Source organism: Numenius arquata, chromosome 9 (genome assembly GCF_964106895.1).
Source record: "Numenius arquata chromosome 9, bNumArq3.hap1.1, whole genome shotgun sequence".
Taxonomy (NCBI): Eukaryota; Metazoa; Chordata; class Aves; order Charadriiformes; family Scolopacidae; genus Numenius; species Numenius arquata.
In genome coordinates this window covers 22823870-22843650 of record NC_133584.1, presented here as the reverse complement: position 1 = coordinate 22843650, position 19781 = coordinate 22823870, and the positions used below count along the sequence as shown (strand labels likewise).

At 39.1% G+C, this 19781-nt stretch overlaps 1 protein-coding gene across 1 annotated transcript; it reads right to left on the bottom strand.

Moving 5' to 3' along the window:
- Positions 1 to 399: 399 nt before the first annotated feature.
- COPB2 (COPI coat complex subunit beta 2) lies at positions 400 to 17706 on the bottom strand. The gene is made up of 22 exons (XM_074154218.1): positions 17627 to 17706; positions 15972 to 16109; positions 15266 to 15352; positions 12889 to 13015; positions 11568 to 11716; positions 10231 to 10377; positions 8817 to 8916; positions 8531 to 8673; positions 8110 to 8309; positions 7404 to 7514; positions 7040 to 7128; positions 6853 to 6959; positions 6421 to 6564; positions 5570 to 5700; positions 5077 to 5284; positions 4730 to 4840; positions 3703 to 3917; positions 3332 to 3424; positions 3072 to 3252; positions 2865 to 2933; positions 1119 to 1211; positions 400 to 746 (listed from the first exon to the last, which is right to left on the bottom strand). The coding sequence occupies exons 1-22, from the start codon at positions 17627 to 17629 to the stop codon at positions 651 to 653; spliced, it is 2742 nt and encodes a 913-aa protein (XP_074010319.1). The 5' UTR covers positions 17630 to 17706; the 3' UTR covers positions 400 to 650.
- Positions 17707 to 19781: the final 2075 nt, after the last annotated feature.

The following is a 19781-nucleotide window of genomic DNA, read 5'->3' as shown; positions in this document are numbered from 1 at the left end:
GTGACAACAGACCCTGAGTTGAATTCCTTTACTGTTGCATCTTGAATCTAAAGAATTGCCCACAATTCGTTTTACTTAAGTGAGTGTAGGGTCTGGACAGCTTTGCTTAGGAATACGTGTAACACCACATCTGTACCTTAAAAGACATATTACTGTTCTGTTAAATCCTTTGGCAAAAAGTGTTGTTTGGAAGAGTAATTGAGCTACTCCTCATTAACAGATATAAACTAAATGGCACAGTAAAAAAAATGACCATATACCTAAGTGTATATGCTACGAGAAGTCAGGTTAAAATACTAATGCTTGGCTACTGTGTTCCTGTTTCAAATATTTGCAATACAAACTACTGAAGCTGGGATAAAAACAGTAGAATTACTAGCAAATGGAGAACTCAGAAATAGAATGTTTAAAAGGGTTTATTGAATTGCTTGATAAATGCAGACATGTTTTAGTATGCACTGGAGCAGCCTACATCTTCAATTTCAACATAGTGGAAGCTGATTCCTTTCGTACAGTTCCTGGGTCTACCCTTCTTTCTACATGTACATGGTCCACTTGCAGTATAAAAATCAAATTAACTTGGAGCACATAGTCCACAGAACTTCATTCCTTTGTTTGGAGTAATTGATTTGGTCATCTAAAAAGCACGGTCACTCATCTAAGATCTCTTCATCCAGATTGATATCTGTGGTATCAATATCTTCCAGATCCAAGTTATCCAAGTCATCTTCCAAATCCAGCAGCGTCTAGGAAAAGACAAGACTAGATTAAGGGGACACTAATATGGTCACATGTTGGCCAGCTTATGTGATCTATGATTCTGTGTGATCTATTTGCACATTCTGCAAAACACCAATGTTACGGTCAGCTGCGTTAGGACTTCACCCTTTGCTCCTTGTAAATCCACAGGGTTGTAGAAAATGCCTATGTTACTGTGTACAGTTTCTGCATACAACATGAAGGGATCCACATACCATCCTGTCCTAAGTTTTCTGGGTCTATTAATATGATGTTTTCCAGTAGCTTGGTTTAATCGCATTATTAGTTGAAGCCTTTAACACAAAATTAATGTAGTGCTAACCCTTCATAAAAAAAAAAATAAATATATATTTCAGTACCTTTTGATCTCTTGTTGGAAGTATATCAGAATTCTGCAAAACTGTCTTCATCACTTCTGGTTTGGGAGATGGAACTGGTTCTTCAGCCTTTTTCTAATGAAAAAGAGATTCCTTAAGTTCTTTTGAATTTAAATTCTTTCAACAAAAGCAAGTAAACAGGAGACATTTAATCCCTCTCCCAGTGGTTCTTTCAGAGTCTCCCTCAGTAATTCTTGAGCCACATCTCCACAGCCAGTCAGTGTTCTAGTCCTCACTCTGCTGGAGACTGCTTCACCCTCCAGTTTATTTAAAACAGTTCCTGATAGAACTGATACAATGAAAATAGCCTTCAGAAAGTATCAGTTAATCTCAAATACTGAAGTGCTGTTAGAAAGTAAGAGGTTCTCAAAGTCCTCAGCAGGAAAGAGATGAGGTTACTTGAGATGGTCACAAGTTTTGGCAAGTACTGTTGTCTATAAACTCTCTAACAGTTTAACACTCGTCCTTCTTCACTGCTTCACAAGTTTTATATTAAGATAATTCATCAGCTAATACCATTACTGAAGCAATGGTACTATTCTGTTAATCACATTTAGATTAAATTACATAATTATCCCCTACAAAACTTCCCTTATTCAGTCTCAGTTGTAAGAGAGAATTGTTGTTGAAGGAATTCTATGCAATCATTAACAGAAAGCAAAGATACACTTCTAACAGTGGTCTTGGTTTCAGTTTGTAATGCAAGCTACTTCTAATTTATTTAGGTAACTTTTGCAATGCTATTCCTTTCTCTTTAACAAATGTGCACACAAGCTTGATTTTCCTTTAATGAGACTTGCTTTGATACACAAGAAGCAAATAGTCACTAAAGCTACTTGAAAGTAAGCTGAATTCTCAGAACTGGAAATGAAGTTTTGTAGTGCATCTATGAGGAAAAAAACCAGGCAGATGGGGAGTTGGGATCTGTTTCTCCCTCACTTCCCATTGCAGTTCTTTAGAAGTTTATAGCCTCAAACATCTGTGCCAACATTGTCTTTAAGAAACTTTTACGTTCCAATTTTCATGTTGAAATGTAAAGCGTATTTGACATGAGCAAGAATTAGAAGTTGTCAGCTCCTGTCTAATCTCTGAAAAGCATTTTAAGTGTTCATTTCTATCTGTATGCTTATATTCAAGTCATGTGTTTTCTGCATAACAGTCGGACAGCTAAGGTGGTAAAAAAAAAATAAATCAGTTAGAGTTACTTCATGTATTGATTAGAACATATTTTCAGATAATTGAGCAGGATTCCTTGTCAATTAGTTATAGAATAGTCTTATCCCACTACCATGCACGCTAGCAAAGAATATAACACATTTTTAATTACTGTAATATGCAAGAGTTTCCACATTTCCAACTACTGAGCTTTTAGAAAAGTAGCAGCAGTTGAGGCAGTGTTCGTATGTGCAACTGAAATTGGTTTTCTGCAGGATGAGTTTCACGGTAAGACTCTACCATTGCTCACGTACACTAAAAAAAAAGATGAACCGAGAGAAGTAACCGCACAAAAGAAATAATTTCACAGTCAAGAAGTCATTAGTAGTTACAGAAGTAGATTAAGAAGAGTCTGAGGAAGAACATGGAACTCAGCTGCACTGCTTACACAGTCAGGCCAGTCAGAGCAATTAATTTGTCCATTATTGGTGAAATACCATGCAGGGTAGATGTTCCCATACAATGGCAAAGCTGCCTCTTTCAAAGAGTTGATCATTTAGTGGTAACACTGACCTGAGGTGCCATTACTCCAGAAGGCTCAAAGCCTTTTGCTTCTTCGAGTAAGTTTCTTTCTTCATTTGGCTAAGTTAAAAAATAAAAACACCAAAACAGATGTTCATGAAATGTTTAAGTGGTTGCACCGACTTGTTTAAAACTGAATTTACGCAGCACCAAATGTTTTTCTTCTAGAGACAATCAGAGCTCCCACTTCTTACTTACAGTGACAAGAGGATATTCCCTGGCTGGCCGCAAGTCAGCAAGACTTTGTTTAACATATTCTTCAGCAACAAAAGCTTCCTTTAATCCAGGGAAAAGATTTTCATATTCTGTAGGATCAGCAAGGGACTCAGCAGCTTTTTGATTGACTTTAGAGAGGTTCTCCCGCCACAGTTTAACAACCCTGGAGATGCAAACCATCTCTGTTAGATACAGCTGATTTTAACAACACTCTTCATGCTCTGCATATGCTTTGAAGTTACCTTGAAACTTGGCTTGGCAAATACGTCCGTGCAAGGAAAGCAGCTTCTGGGAGACGCCCGGTTTTAATCAGGAGTTCCAAACATGAATCAAGCCTAAAAGATTTTAAAATGAGATTTTAACCAGTGAATTTAATAAAGAAAAATCTTTTGTATAGGATTAGTTGTTTATTCTATTCCATTAAAGTGCTTTCATTTCAGATTTTAAAAATAGTAGCCATCATAAAATAGAATCAGCTTTCTGAAAAGGCACACGCCACAATCTTTCTCCATGAAATTTTAAGTGAACCGTTGTTAACCACATGACAAACGTGAGCTTCTTTGCATTTCTGAAAGCAGAACAGAACAACCTGAATCTTTTGCTTGCTACTTACTTTCCCTGCAGGAAGTAGCTCATAAACGCAACGTTGTTCTTGCCATCTTTTTCTGCTCCTTCAGCTAACTTATTCACCATGTTAGCATTTCCTGATGCCGTTGCCAGCAGCAGTAGCCCTCCGTAGTCTTGGGCATGATGGAGACACTCCTGGGCTAAGCCAAACTGGCATTTACTAATGGCAAGCTCAGCAAGCTGCTTCCATTTCTGTTCTGACTAAAAAGGGGAAAGGAAGGGAAAGAAAAACCAAAATGTAACCCTCATATTCTTGAGCAGCTTTTAAAAATTTTCAAAGCATTCAATAGCAAAATATAAGTTTACTTGTGAAGGGTACTATATCCCATCATTACACTTGTCTTCCCTTTGAGATACTGTGATTACTGCAGCTTCACAGCACAACACAGGAAGTGATACACACAGATCATTACACAGCTATACCATCACATCAAATAAACAGTTTTTCATTAAACGTGGAGGGAGGAGGTAGAAATAACTTTGGAAATTTAAACAGTAACGATCGCTTAAAGAAAGCTCTAAAGCTCTCCTTTAGAATGAAAACAAGGTATTTGTGTCTGGAACTAACTTCACATTCCTTATCACTAACTTCATTATTGTACAACAGGAACCATGAGATCAGTTCTCTGAATAACGGCTATGGGACAAACCACTGCCTGTCAGTCTTCCTACTGCATCAGTCTAAGTTTGCCAAGGCTGGAACAAAGGCCCAGAGGCTTCAGTCCTGCCATTCCTCCTCATTCTTAAATACTGGAGATTAAGGCTTGGTTCCATTTCGTTATTCTCCAGGAGTTTCTGCAGCTTTCTGAGCAGACAACATTCTTTTATCCCAGTCTCACAGCTTAGATTCCTTTGAATTACAGGCAGAAGAGCATCATCAAGGAAGTTGGAGGCATTTATATAGTGTTCAGAGAGCTGTACTGCATCTCCATATCACTGCCTTTTCTTACAGGGCCTCTCAGATTTATGCCAATACTCAGAATTAGTATGACACACCAAAATGAAATGTTTACCTCGGCTTCCACTGCAAGTTGATATGCTATTTTTAATTCTCCAAGTTGAAGAGCAAGTTCAAAACGGTGCTCTGGATCTGTAGATACTGCAAGAGCTTGTTGTTTGAAGCCCTAAAATAAAAAAAACCTGGAAGTAAGCCTGTCATCTGTCAGGACAAAGAGCATCCTAGATGTTCTAACAAAAACCCTCTAAGCAGAAGGTTACGGTATTCTCACATAAATACAGATAATTAACAAGAACTTATGCTTACAGATAACATGACTGGGTTTTGCTTAGAAATACAAATTCATAGATGTGAATAAATTGATTTATTAAGCTTTTGATAACTAAGAAGTAGTTTTCTTGCCTGTTTCTCAAGAAAATGTGCAACTCTGGTTCTCTGTTCTTTTGGAATTGTGGGAAGAACTTTGTCAGCCATACTGAAATCTCTTCTCATCACAGCAGTTTGATATTCGAGCACTGAGACCAGCAAGGAGTAGCTAACAATGTTTAGCTCCTTATCACCCAAATACAGTCGGTTGTCCTTAGGGATATAACCCAAGAGATACATTGTCCTGAAACAAAGCAAAGAATATTCACCTTGAATAGATCCACCAAAAACCACTCCAATAGGTCTTAACGGTGGTAAGAATACTCACGTGAAAGATTCCACTTTTACAGTATGTACACTTTCACATAATGCTGTTTATTCCCTCCAAGATTACATTACTGCCTCAGAACATACATTAGCACGATATGTAAGAAAGTAATAATGCCAGCAAGCAGGTGACAAGGTGAACTGAAAGAACTTCACTGAAAGAACCTTTAACACTTGCTCATAACCCAGTGCAAGAACTTACCTGTCTAAATGGGCAATAGTGACAATTTCTCCTCCAACATAGTAGTTGAGTCTGTTCACAGAACTGGTGTAAATAAAGCAGTCTCCTACCCACAAGCCTGTTTTCACAATCTCCTGAATCTCACCAAGAACCTGCAAATTAAGTTTGATTTAATTAGATACATAAAAAGGTACTTTCAGGTACCAGTAAGACTATTGCATTTTCAAATTAAATTTAATATTCTACACTTCATAGTTTGGCAAGTTGCAAAAATAAGTTTAGATACATATTGGAAGTACTTAAATAATGCTTTTAGTTTTACAGAAATCCTGTAACATAAGAAATGTCTCCTTAATTTTTAACTAAACCAATCAGAAATCTAGGAGACAAGCACCAAACTAAATGTTAAGCAAGACAATTAACTAAACATTAAATCAAAGACAACCTTCCTTATGAAATTTTTGTTTCTGACATTTCACAGCACGAGGTTTCCCCCCCCCACACACACCTGTTCTCAAACTTCAATAAACATTTCAAAACTTGAAAGTTTTGCAGAAAAAGTTCAAACTACATAAACATGGCATCCAAACGTGCGTTTGAAAAATGACCTCTATGACTCTGTGAGAAGAGTAACGTATGAAGAGAAAGATAAACATCAAGGTCTGTCATGCCAGGATTCAAACCAGGATACTCTCCCCAGGGAAGCCAAATAAAATGGTTAACTGTTCCTCAGACAGATGGATACTCTGTGGTACTCAATGTTCTGGAAACTAAAATGTAATAGGACTATAATAAGGACTAAATTTGCTATACTCTGGGAAGACTTGCTTCAATGATCTCTAATCCTATTCCATTTTTAAAATAGAAGGTACCTCAAAAGCATCTTCAATTCCATCTTCAGTGACACCTTCATGTGTTTCTTGGGCTGCTGCAACCTTCTCTGATAGGTATTTCAGAATGAAGAATGACTCTTCTGTAGCAATGCAGACAAGCTCACCCGAGTCAGACCAGAAGATCTGTATCATCAGAATCAATAAAGGCACTGTTTTAGATACCCCAGAGTTAGTAAGGAGGATGTATAAATTAATGTTAGAAAATACTAATTCTGACAGAAGCTTTAGGACCTGAGAAGCCAACACATGCAGGGAATGTTTTCCCCCTTCTGCTACAAGATTGAGATAAATTTATGAAGTTCTTACTTTATGATTGACAGCTTGGCTTCATTCAAGAAAATCAGTAGTCTAGTAAAATTAAGTCAGTAAACACAGACAAGTAAATATCTTCAGTCCCATCTAGAAACTTACGTGTTTGGGCTGAATTTCAATTCTGCGAATCAATTCTGTGTTTTCCCAATCATAGAATGCCAAACCATTAACAGATCTGACCCCCAACAGGAAGCCACCGTAGATGCCTGCAAGACAATAAAGGTGGAAGAAATCCACACTGCACAAAAAATGTGCTAACGTATCTATTTTAAAACTAAATATTTACCTTCTGCTCCAAAATCAGGTTTGAATGACTTCTTCTCTTTGAAATTTTTAAATATCTTTACAACACTGTTGCTCTCCCTGATCGCGTATCTAAACAGAGATAGCATTGTAAAAATTATTCGGCTTCCTAGATAGAAGATGACTAAAATCATAGGCTGCTACAAAACAACTGCATTTAATTTATCTTCAAAAATTAGTGGAGTGCTACAAATGGAAAATTTTAAAGCAGGACAGTTACCGAAAGTTTATTATCCACACAGGTTTTAGTCTTCAGGCCGGTTTACTGTTTGTACAGCCTGAAAACTAGCAGCAGTAAATTTAAGTTAATAACTGAGGAAAAAAAAAAATAAATCTCCAACACTTACTCTGAAGAATCGTGTGCCCACACAAACTCCTGCGCCGAACCAAAGCTCTTGTTTCTCAAAGCCATAGCTGTGTAGATGATGTATTCACCATCACCACACACCACTACAAACCTAGAGCAGGAGAAAGATGCATTTGTCAGATATCTGTGTTCAGTTCAATAGGCATGATCAAGCACACAAATGATCTGAAAAGTTAAAGGCCCCTAGTTTAATACAATCACTGCAAACGCAGACAGAATAAGAGAGCTTTGTGTATGCCAGAATTCCACAGAAATGGATTTCTCTCTGCATGGTGTTTCTAGGTACTCACTAATCCCTCTTTCTTCTGGTCTCCACTAAGCAGGTCTTGTACCTTGCATCTCTTCACCTTTTATTTAAATTTAGCTCATCTGTTACCAAAAACCAATTCAACATAAGTGATAAAATGATGTGGTTTGCTGCTATTACCTTACAAATTTTGTTTGCATACTTGGTCCCCTACCTAGAGTGTCCAACTCGTCTGTTTAAGCTCTGAGCTCTTTGAGGTAAAGCGCATCTATTACTCTGATTTTACAGTGCCTGGCTCTAATACATTGGTTCTCCATAGACTCTCATTATCAGCACACACGCAATTCATTTTTTTCATTCAGAAAGCTTTCCAATATGAAATAAATTAAAAAAAGACAAAACAGAAACGTTCAAGTATTTTGTTCTAAAAATCTATTACCGTCCATTAGGGTTGTGCTGAATTGTCTGAGGATAGATTTCACAGCTCCCCATATCCTTTACAGCCAGCGGTAATCTTTCTCCATCTTTGATTTCAGCATCTCCCATAGCTTTCAAGTTAGCCTGTTGGACTTCTGAATGTTTAGCCCAAATAATTTTTCCATTTGCATCCATGGACATGGCAGGTTCTTCACGACCAAGCTAGGAAGCGTAGCGTAAGAATTTAGCAGGTGGAAAAAATACATACTTCATTTTCTTTTCAGTTGAATATATCTAGTGAAATACGCTGGTTCTATCTAAAAATGCCAACTAAAATGCCAATTTTTCAGTATTTTACATATTATCACAGAATCAGAAATTAGTTGCTCTGTGCACAGGACAGTGATGAATCACCATTTCTCATTTCAAATCATTAATTGTACCTTAACAATAATGCTGCCTTCATCATATCCCAAAGCCACGTTATTGGATCCTCTTAAACTGGCCACACACCACACTCTCTCCATCCCATAGTTGAGGGTACTTTCCAGGCGGTAAGTGCTTGAATGCCAAATGCGCACAGTTCCTAGAGGAAAAAAAGAAATAAATACATGCCTTTTACCTCTTCTTTCAATGTGATGGCAGGAGGTGTGTAGCCACACCACAAGAAGAGTTCTCCCATAAGCTCTTCCCCTGCCCTTTATATATCAGAAAAAAAACCAAAATTACCATCTTCTGAGCCTGTGATAATGATGGGCAATTCAGGATGGAAGCTGACACATGACACATTCTGAGCATGCCCTTCCAGTGTTTGTACACATGTTTTATTCTGAAAAAAAGAAGAGTCAGAAGTCCAGGTACAGATAATAAACACATTGCTACATTTTTACCTTTAGTTCTTAAAAGAACATCTCCCCCCAAATCCAAAATTTATCTCAAAATGTATTTCTCTACATTTCTTCGAGCAACATTTATTTCCAAAATTCTCAAAGAACATAAGACATATTAAAAGCTATGATAGTATTGAGTCAATTCCTCCTCCCCAGAAGAAAATATTTGTTTTTCTTGATGTAGTTGTTGTCCTCTATTTTCAGATGGGTTTCTGCCTAGAAGATGTGCTTTCTCAGAGCCAGGTAGCATAGATTAAAGCAAGACGGAAAGCTAAGTTCACTGCAAAAAAAAAATTAGAGCAAAACATCATTCTGAATCTAATTACAGGTGAAGACAGATCTAATACTGTCTTTGTTAAGAATGCTCATTCGCACAGTTGTGAAAGAAAAGTCTACTCTGCTTGAGGTAACTAAGATTAGAGTAGGGAACTGATGTATACAACTGTGCATGGGGGCAAAATTTTAAGCACAGTTATGTAACAGTGATTAGTGCAGTCCATACTTAAATTAATCACACCAGCTTTAACTTCTGAGCTTGGAATTACCCTAGGGCAATATGTTTTAACAATGCGAGAGTACTATCTAACAAATTTTATCTTGCCCTTCTGGCCATTCATAAACTTGTATGCAGGAAGAACTTATGAGCTCTACATTCCAGCAACAGTCCCTGGGTTCTATCTCTTTTTCCCTCCTGTAGAACATTTAAACGAGTCGCCTCATGACCCCTGCAAGCTGTGAAGTACAAACACACGTGTGTGAGCGTACACACATGGGTCTGGGTAAACATACACAGGATGAAAAAGAAGAGAGGGAAGGGGATAAAGAAAAAAGTGAACCAGAAGTGAAAGGATGGAAAGAGTCGATACATGGAGAATATTTACAGCTGAAGATAGGAGAGGATGACTTCAATCCACAAAAAAAAGAGATGTCTGAAAGGCAGGGATTACTAACTTACAAGAAAAAAAAAATGCTAATAACTGCTAATAATATAAACCTCATGTCAAATTTAATTCTACGAATTACCTTTGAGGTTATTTAATTTCACAGCAGGTTTTCACAAGGGTTAACAAAGTTGGGTTTTTTTAATGAAGTATTTATTTACATGAAATATTTCCCCCACACTTCCTTCTTTCCAAAGACAAGGGAAGAAAATCTGTTGGTGTATTCAAGTACTTGCCCTCTTTTTCCATTTCTTCACTAATGGTTTTGCTATGGCAGTCTGCACAAAAGATTATGAGGATATCAACACATACCTGGTAGTCCCAGATCTTAACCAACCGGTCATCTGCACCTGAAATGAGATAGGGCTTGTCTCCTCCACTATAATAGTCAATGCAGTTTACTCCTTTCTCATGGCCTTCCAAAGTGAAGTTGGGTGAGGAAGAGCCAAGCTGCCACACCTTCCCAGAAAAAACAAACACACAACAAAACTCTCAACAATAAAACACACAATCGCATGTAGTTATTAGCCTTTTGCATCCAGGTCAACCTTGTCAAACAGAGTAAGTATTCAAATGCACATTTACAATTCCAAAGATATGGAATATGAAATTCAAAAGATACATGTTTTTCTTCAGTGAAAAATTTGAAGAACTGTTTATCAAACTACCAACCCCCCAGCATTAAACAGAAATAAAATGCTAAAATGCACAGACTGGGGTCACACCTCAGAACAATGGAATTGGTTTCTTTCATTTATTTCTTTATGGACATAAGGCCATATAAGACACTGTTTTTAAGAACAAGTATCTGCTTATGAAATTAAATACACCTAGAAAATGCAATCAACTGTTTCTGCATATACGGGTTGCCCCCAACTGTATCCACAATTTTATTTTTTCCAGTTACATTAAATGAATGACAAATTTAATCTAAATGAGGGCTCCAAATGAATCAAGTCAAGTTGTAGATATACTTCTACTTTCCCATGATCATCATATCAAACCAACATTTATACACACAATATCTGACGATGTATGAAATCAAAACTGGCTTTTTATAGCCAGTATACTCAAAATTTATAGGGAACATGCGGAAGTCTCACTGCTCAGACAGCTGTAAATCTCTAGATCTTCATATTTTGTAATAGTTTCACAGCAAATAAAACTCAGTCTACCACGAGAAGGCTGAAGACACCTTGGAAACAATTCAAGTGACAGACAACCAAGGACAAGAAAATAATGGGAGAAATGCCTTTAGTTGCTTTTTGTTTGGTTGGTTTTTTTAATACACACAAGCTTTACCCACTATATATATACATGTACGTTTCAATTCTCCCAAACTACTCATTGACAGTATAATGACTACACCTCCCCGGTATTTCTGTGTAACCCAGATGGAAACCCAGCACTTCAAATTCAGAGAACCACACTGCAGTGATTAGAGGTGGACAGATCATCTTGTAAGTTTACTGAATTACTTAGTAGATGTATAGTAACTTTAGCAATGTTCAGGTCTTTATGCAATAAAAATTCTATTATTGCACTTACTTTTAAGAATTCTGACCCACTGTCCATACAGTATTAGTGGTTTGTGTATTCTGTCTGATACTTACTTAATGACCACCCACCCCCAAACACAGTTTATCTACCTTGATTGTCCTGTCCAAGGAGGCGCTGGCAAACTGATTATTGTCTTTTGGGTTTATGACAATCTGCATGACATAATGGGTGTGTCCTTCAAACACCTGAGAACAAGACCATTTTTTATCCCAGTCCCAGAGTTTAATAAGCATGTCATCTGAAAAACAAAACAAAACACCAAACTTTAGTTTAACATTCTCAACATTCTCACACCTACCTTCTTAAACTACATAATTCTTACTAGCTTCAAGTTAAAGGCTCATTCATCCCTTCTCCTTCAAAGGAGGAATTGCTAATACTTGCTATATTTTTCATTTCTAACATTACTTCTGCAAGGAAGGGAGCTCAAATTTATCAAAAAGACTGTCCCGCGAAATGGTCATAAAAACTGAAACAAGTAATTTTGCCCAGCTCAGCTAAATATTCTTTTCAAACCACAAATCTGTCTTAAAAAGGCAGATTAATATAAGAATTTATATTAATATATATATATCTTCTTCTTAATATAAGAATTGATATTAAGGTATTGTATTATTAATCTTAAAATACTGGGCAGATATGAAAGAATTGGACCTGTGCTTTCTTCTGTAGCATCTACTCTGATGAGCACTAAGGAATAGGCAGCAGAGACAACCAAGCTGGCTTCCCAGTACCTTTATTTCAGGTGCAAGCACATTAGCTCCAACAGCAAAACAAAGAAATAGACCGTACTTTTGACTCAAAGACTCTCTGCATTCCTGCAGAGCTCTGACTGCATTACTGAGGTTTCCAGGAATGAAAAGGATGAAGGAGCACAACGTAGATATTCTTGGGCCAGGTTGTTGGGATTCTGTGATCTTCCAATGCTGAGTAACATAGGTCACCCCAGATAATAGAGAACTCAGTAGTATTTTGGGAAAAACAGATTAATGGTATCTGATGCTTCTAGTCAGACTGTCAGCTGAAAACATACTCCAAACCATTTTTTTTTGCCTTTTTTTTTTTTTTTGAAAACCAGAACTTTAGCATGACAAACTCAAACAACAGCTAATTAGCATGTATATGAACTTTTCCTCTGGCAGGTATTAAGCAACAAGGTTGTTTGGTCTTCTCTGACAAGAACATAAGCTATTATATTTTAAATTGCAAATACAGTTGACAGTCCATTAAAAACATGAATGCATATGGCAAAGAAATAACATGAAGTGGCAACTGTCATGTTGGCTACTTGCTCAAGAATTCCTGTTGCAGTAGAAAAAGGAAAAAAACATATAATCCCTCAGTAGACAGAAAACAGAAGCCCAAAAATAGCTGGTTAGCAAATACAAAACTATACCAAAGAACTCTTACCGCTGCTTGTCAGTATGAAGGGCTGTGTGGGATGCACAGCGATACAACGAATGTAATCTGAATGTGCTTCAAACATGTGAACTCTTTCCAAGGTGTTATAATTAAAAACTCTTATTTGCATGTCATCCTATGAAAGAGATGAAAAGCAACCACTAAAAAAGGACTCTGTGTATAGTACACCTTATATTCAACGCAGAGTAGCTAGGAAAAAAAACAACCCACAACAAAAAACCCCATCCCACCATTGAAGATCCTCTAACAACAAAATGCTTAAGAAAATACATTTTCTGTTCATCGCTACAAGTAGATGCAAATCAGAATTAGATTACCAATCCTATTCCAAAGCATTTATAAAATGAAGAAAACTTCAACTAAAATTTCATTTTTAAAAGTTGTACTTAATAGTATTTCGATTTAAAATTAAAGGAAGTGCAAAAATGCTTTGAAAATTATTAATGCTTCTTAGAAAATGTAAAGCAAGGTTCTCCAACATTAAACTTACAATGATCTTAATGCTGTGGGGTCAGGAAGAAAGAAATTGTAGCTCTAAATAAAGTAGAAAGATGATTTCAACTTGATTTTTTAAAATCAAATTTTTTTTGGGAAAAAAAAAGGGTATCTTTATTTCAGATACAGTATTCTGAAAAGCAGCATTCCACACCTTTTAAAAAAAAAATGACCAACCAAAAAACCCTCCAAAACCAAGAAAAACCCAAGCAAACACACCACCACCCCCCCCCCCAATTTTGAAGAACTATCTGAGAAGGAATAAGACATCAGGTAAAACCTTCAAAAGTGACCATGACTTACAAGGCCAACAGAGTAAATGAAACTTCAGTGCTGTGATAAACTCTACACTACCTTTTTTATCCAAAGCATTTACTTTTCCACTCTTTCTTTTCCTCTTTCACACACGTGCCTGCTTAAGCAGCAACACCTATAGAAAACACCCCTTGGAATGGCAGAAAAGGACGAGCATGTTCTTTTGAGGACAGTCTATCAGTGTAATTAACATGGAACACACAGAATAAGAAATGACTAACATCACATTTTCACAGTCACTAAGACTTGGCCCTGTTGCTGAAAGCAGCTGTCTTGCCCTTTCTTTACGATTTCTTGCTACTGCACTGCAGCCTCCCTTGGGAGAGCTAGGACAAATACAGCTGCACACTGAATCTGATCAACAAACTGATCCAGGTGAAATTAAATGGATAAACACGGAGACTTTAACTTTCATCAGTTCCTAGTCTAGTGTATGGAGCACCTCTCCTATGAAGACAGGCTGAGAGAGCTGGGGTTGCTCAGCCTGGAGAAGAGAAGGCTCCGGGGAGACCTTATAGCAGCCTTCCAGTATCTGAAGGGGAGCCTACAGGAGAGCTGGAGAGGGACTCTTTGTCAGGGAATGTAGTGATAGGATGAGGGGTAATGGTTTTAAAATGATAGAAGGGAGATTTAGATTAGATACTAGAAAGAAATTCTTTACTGTGAGGGTGGTGAGACACTGGAACAGGTTGCCCAGAGAAGCTGTGGATGCCCCATCCCTGGAAATGTTCAAGGCCAGGCTGGATGGGGCTTTGAGCAACCTGGTCTAGTGGGAGGTGTCCCTGCCCATGGCAGGGGGGTTGGAACTAGATGATCTTTAAGGTCCCTTCCAACTCTATGATTCCCATATAGCTGTTTAAACTCCTGTGCTGCCAAAGAGGCACTGTCGCACTTATAGGAAAACCATGGCCACTTAAAATAACTGGGTCACAGCAGCATAAGATGACAAAATGACAAGAATCTTTTTTACTCTGTGTACAGTGCAGACGATAAGAAAAAAAAACCTGAGACCAAAAATTTGAGGCAATTTAGACAAAAAAACATTCATTCCATCAAGAAAAATGTGTTACCAAGATTAGAATAAAACTATTCCTCTCAAAGTAAACTCACTGTATAAAAAAGAGCATTTTTCTTGAAGTGAACAAGACTCTAAAAAAAAATATTTTGAATATAACCAAGAACAACAGTAGAAAGCAACTTTTAAGTTATCTTACCCAGGACAGTCAATAGTTTCATCTTAGTTAAAGTAGCACTGCTAATATTTAGTCAAAACTGGGTGCTGAGTGTGTTCCAGTTGACAGTAAAAGTTGAATCTAGATCTGCCTTGCACTACATACAGGATTAGCCACCATATTAGGATGCTCTTCTCTGAGATGAAACGTTTAAATTTCTAAGCTTACTAAAAGCAGAAAATTTCTGGGAAACTGTAGTGAAATATTCCTTTCTCTTCTACGAGTTCATATCAAGCATACTATTAGGTGATATAGAAAGTAATGGCATGAAAATAAATTACAGAACTAGCACTGCATATGGAAATCACAAGAAGATAGCTTACAGCTCCTGTAACAACCCAGTTCTTTCTTGCCACGAATTTGGCAGCTCTCACTGGTAGGTCACATACTTCAAAAGTCTTCACCAGAGTCTAAAAATAAAAATAATGAGTTTATAGCACTGGATAAAATATCAGTTTTGAAATCAGCTTTTTATCTTTTTCTTAACAGTGTCCAGTATATTGTCTTTGGCAACTCTCCAAAGAATCCTAAGACACTACATGTACATTTTTTTAAAGGAACACACCTGTCCAAGAAGGGAAAATATTTGCCTGTTCTGTTATCACCACCTTTATGTTCTCCCTTCATGCTTAACCCCAGCCCCCACAAATATTTTTGGAGCTGCTGCCCAATTTCAACTATACGTGGATAGACAGGTAGAGGTCTAGTGGTTCCTACAACATTCACAAATACAGATGGTAGGTAAAAGATAGAGGTATCCAATCTCTCAGAAGGAAAGGGATTAGTTTGCAAGAAATACACAAAGGAGACCGTTCCTGAAAAATAAATTTATAGGAAATGAAACACCATTAAAGTTATAGCTCAAGATATTCCTTCTCAGTTATTATAGTGACTTTTGTAAGACAGGGAGAATACAGTCAATTAGTGCAGTAACTTAAGATTCTTCTTGTGTATCTACTATTGAAAAATAGAGTTTGTACATCTGTCAGTTATGAAGATTTCATAATAAGGGAAAATTAAAATCAGCACCTGGGTTTCATGGTTCCAAACACAGACACTGCCATTGTAAAGGCTAGCCAACATCCATGGTTCCGTGGGATGCAAGTCTACGCTCTTCACTCGATCAGACCGAGCTGTTAGTTTCCGTTTTATATCAAGTCGGAGAGGCTAGAGAGGAAAAGAATCGAGAATACAAAGTTATTCAATGTAACTGGCACAGAAATATGATGGAAGAAGGAAATCGAAAGTTAAATCTTAAAATAAAAAGGAGTCAATTCTGCTTGTCATGCAGACAAAGTTACTATTTTATATCCATCTGCTTGTTTTTGTAGGGGTTTCTGAAAACATCACATCTCTACCAATGGCAGTGGGTCCATTTAATTTAGCTTTATGAAATTCCAAATTTTTTCATACTGTAAAAAGTATCTCCAGCACAGTCAAAATAAGAAAATGCACTGCACATCTTCCTGGTGTCCCTGAACTAATAAAGCAAAGCAAAGAGAATTTTCTTCTAATACAAATGATAGAAAATGAATGTCCCTGCTATTTCACTTGAAAGAACAGGTGGAGAAGCCAGTTATCACAAAGGAACACGACGCCCATTATAAGTTTGTTTCCTTTCACAATTCCAACATTACATTTTAGAATAGAACACTACATTGCAAAAACTGGGAGAAAGGAAAAATTTAAGTCTTTCTCTTATAAAGAGGGCTTTGACCTTCTACTTTCATCACTGGTAGCATAAAGCCAGAGTATTTAAAAGGCATGAAGTATAGCAGAGTGATTTTCTAAAATGTTTGAGGCATTATAGATTCATTTAGATACTCAAAGACTGCTGAGCCCACTTAATGCTGCTGACATTTTATCTCAGAGAGCGTAATTCCTAATATCTGATCACAGAATGCTGTATGTGTTTTGTAGCAGAATAAAACTAATACAACCTGCAGTTATATATGTTGGACACCGCAAGGAAAAAAAACGATACATAACTATCACGTAGTACCTGTAACTTATGGACATGACATCTGATGGCAGAGAACGAACTCGTGCTTTATTCCTCCTGCCATAAATACTAGAGAAGCAGGCAAGACAACTGCACATGATCCTGTGTTTGTCCTTGGAACTGCTCTTATCTACTGCTAAGGACTTGCCTATGGCTGATCCAAGAGGTTAACTGCAAGGCATACTCAAACACTTTGACAACTGTTAGCTCTGTTGGATGAATTATCCCGCAACCCCACACTGGTGGCGCAGCCCAAGGGATCTGCTCCATCGCCGCAAGCATAACGATGCCAGGGGTTTTTCAAGCGCTTTCTTCTGCATTTAGCTTCAATTACAGAATAACACTACGACCTGTCCAGGCAGCGCGGCCACAGGGAAGCCCGAGTCAAGCAACAGACTTATCCCTGACTTGCCCTGCCCGCAGCCAAACCCTACCGCCTTGGGCAGGGCCCCGAGACCTCCGGGCCCGGCGGCTGCTCAGCCCCTCGCTCCTGCGCGGCCTCTGGCAACCCTTCTGCACCGGGGGGTTGCGCGCAGCGCGCTCCGCCGGCCCCGCTGCAGCCAGCCGTTAACGGCCGCAGCCCCCCAACGCTCCCCGCCGGGCCGCCGTCCGACCCGGGCCGGGCCCCCGCGCTCCCCGGGCAAGCGGCAAACCCCGCTGGCGGAACGACCGCCGGACTCACCATGGCTCCGCGTCGCCCCGATGGCTGAGGTGTCTCCGCGCCCCGGGCGGCTCCGACCCTCCGACGTGGAGCTTCCGGCCCCGCGCGCTCTCGCGAGAGTGGCGCGAGCTTTCCCAGGTGCTCGCGCGAAAGAGCCAGTCTCCTGTGGGATGCCGGGATATGTAGTCGGCAGCTCCTGGGCAGCTTCTCGCGGGGCAGGCTGGGAGTTGTAGTTACGACGCGTAGGAGCGCGCGCGAGCGCGCGCCACCTCGCGCCACCTCACCTCAGGGAGTCTGTAACGGCCGTAACGGCCATTGGCGTGGGGTGTGGCCCTCCCTATACCCTGCCAAGATCCTTTGTGTGGCCATGGACCTCTCAGGTAGATGATGATGATGATGATGATGGTGGTGATGATGATGGCGGCGGTGGTGGTGGTGGAGAGCTACCAGGCTCTGCTGGGTTGTGGGCGAGCTGGGGAAGAGAAGGGTCCTCTGGTCCGTTTGGCCTGCTCAGTGTGGTATCTCAGTGTGCGTAATGGCGGCGTTGGTCAGAGGGGCCAAGTCCTCAGTGGTGAGTGTGGCAGGGCCCTGAAGCAAGCCCCTGAAAGGAGCCCAGCTTGCCTCTCTTACATGGCAAGAAAGATGTGAGTCGGGTCTGTCCCACAGACCTTGTAGATGTGAAAGGTTGTGACACATTGTTGCGCTTTAACTGACAACTAAGCTTGCGCACTCTCCCCCCTAGGTGTGATGTGGGAGAGAACTGGAAGAGTAAAAGTGAGAAAACTCATCGGTTGAGATAAAGAAAATTTAATAGGTAGAGCAAAAGCTGCACATGCAAGCAAAGCAAAGTAAGGAATTAATTCACTGCTTCCCATCAGCAGACAGGTGTTCAGCCATCTCCAGGAGAGCAGGGCTCCATCACGTGTAACGGTTACATGGGAAGATACACACCACCACTCCGAATGTTTTCTCCTTCCTTCTTCCCCCAGCTTTATATACTGAGCATGAGGTCATATGGCATGGAACAGTCCTTTGGTCAGTTGGGGGCAGCTGTCTCAGCTGTGTCCCCTCCCAGCTTCTTGTGCACTCCCAGCCTGCTCGCTGGTGGGGCCACGTGAGGAGCAGGAAAGGCCTTGATTCTATGTAAGCATTGCTCAGCAATAGTGAAAACCTCTTTGTATGATCGACGCTGTTTCCAGCACAAATCCAAAACTTAGCCCCAAGCCAGCTACTATGAAGAAAATTAACTCTATCCCAGTCAAAATCAGCAAACACATTTCTCCTCCTGTTAATCTTTCTGTCAACTAAAGCTACAGATACTGCAACTCCAAACAGCATCTTGTGGAAACATCATGAGGAATGTGAGATTTCGGGAAGTACCGAAGCACAAGGAACCACTGTTGAGAAATTTTTTCCTAGCACTGCTGCCAGATTGAAGTTTAATTAAAAATTGCAATCCCTACATTTCATTATATGACGGAGAGGAATATCACACGGAGGATATTGATATTCATTGGGATTCAGTTAAAGAAATTCTCCTTTTGATACAAGTGTTCACCTGGGGAATAGGAGCCCCAAGTGCTCTACCCTGCAACACAGTAAGAAGGATTACATTGCTCTGGAGTGTTTACAGTTTGAAGGACATAAACAAACAAAAGGGTGACAGAGAGATTACTTCAAATCTTGGTATTTTCACTCCAAGAGAGCAAAGACAGAAAGGACAGATACTTAAAATTCAACAAACACAAGCCTGATGACAATAAATGAGGACAGAAATGCCTGAAGCCAGAAAAGGGGCACAATGTTGTCAACTGTTACGGGTGAGTTTAGACTTTCAACTTTTTTTGCAGCTTTCTTTTCACTTTCATTATATTAATGATTGTCGAATAATGCTTGAAACATTTTAGTACAGAATTTCAGGATGTAGAATCTGGATAAGCTTGTTTAAAAGTAATGATTCGAGTAGAATTTTGAGTCTAATTCATGATTTTTAGACAACTGAGGTGGAACACTGAAAGAAGAACAGGCTGGAACACTGAAAGAAGAAATGTAGGGGAAGGATACCCATATTAGAGAATATAGGTAGTGGAGGATGAACAGTACATAGTGTATATTTTTCCTTGAAAAACTCCAAAGGTTCTGTCCAGAGAGAGATGAGAGTGTTACAGGGGAATCA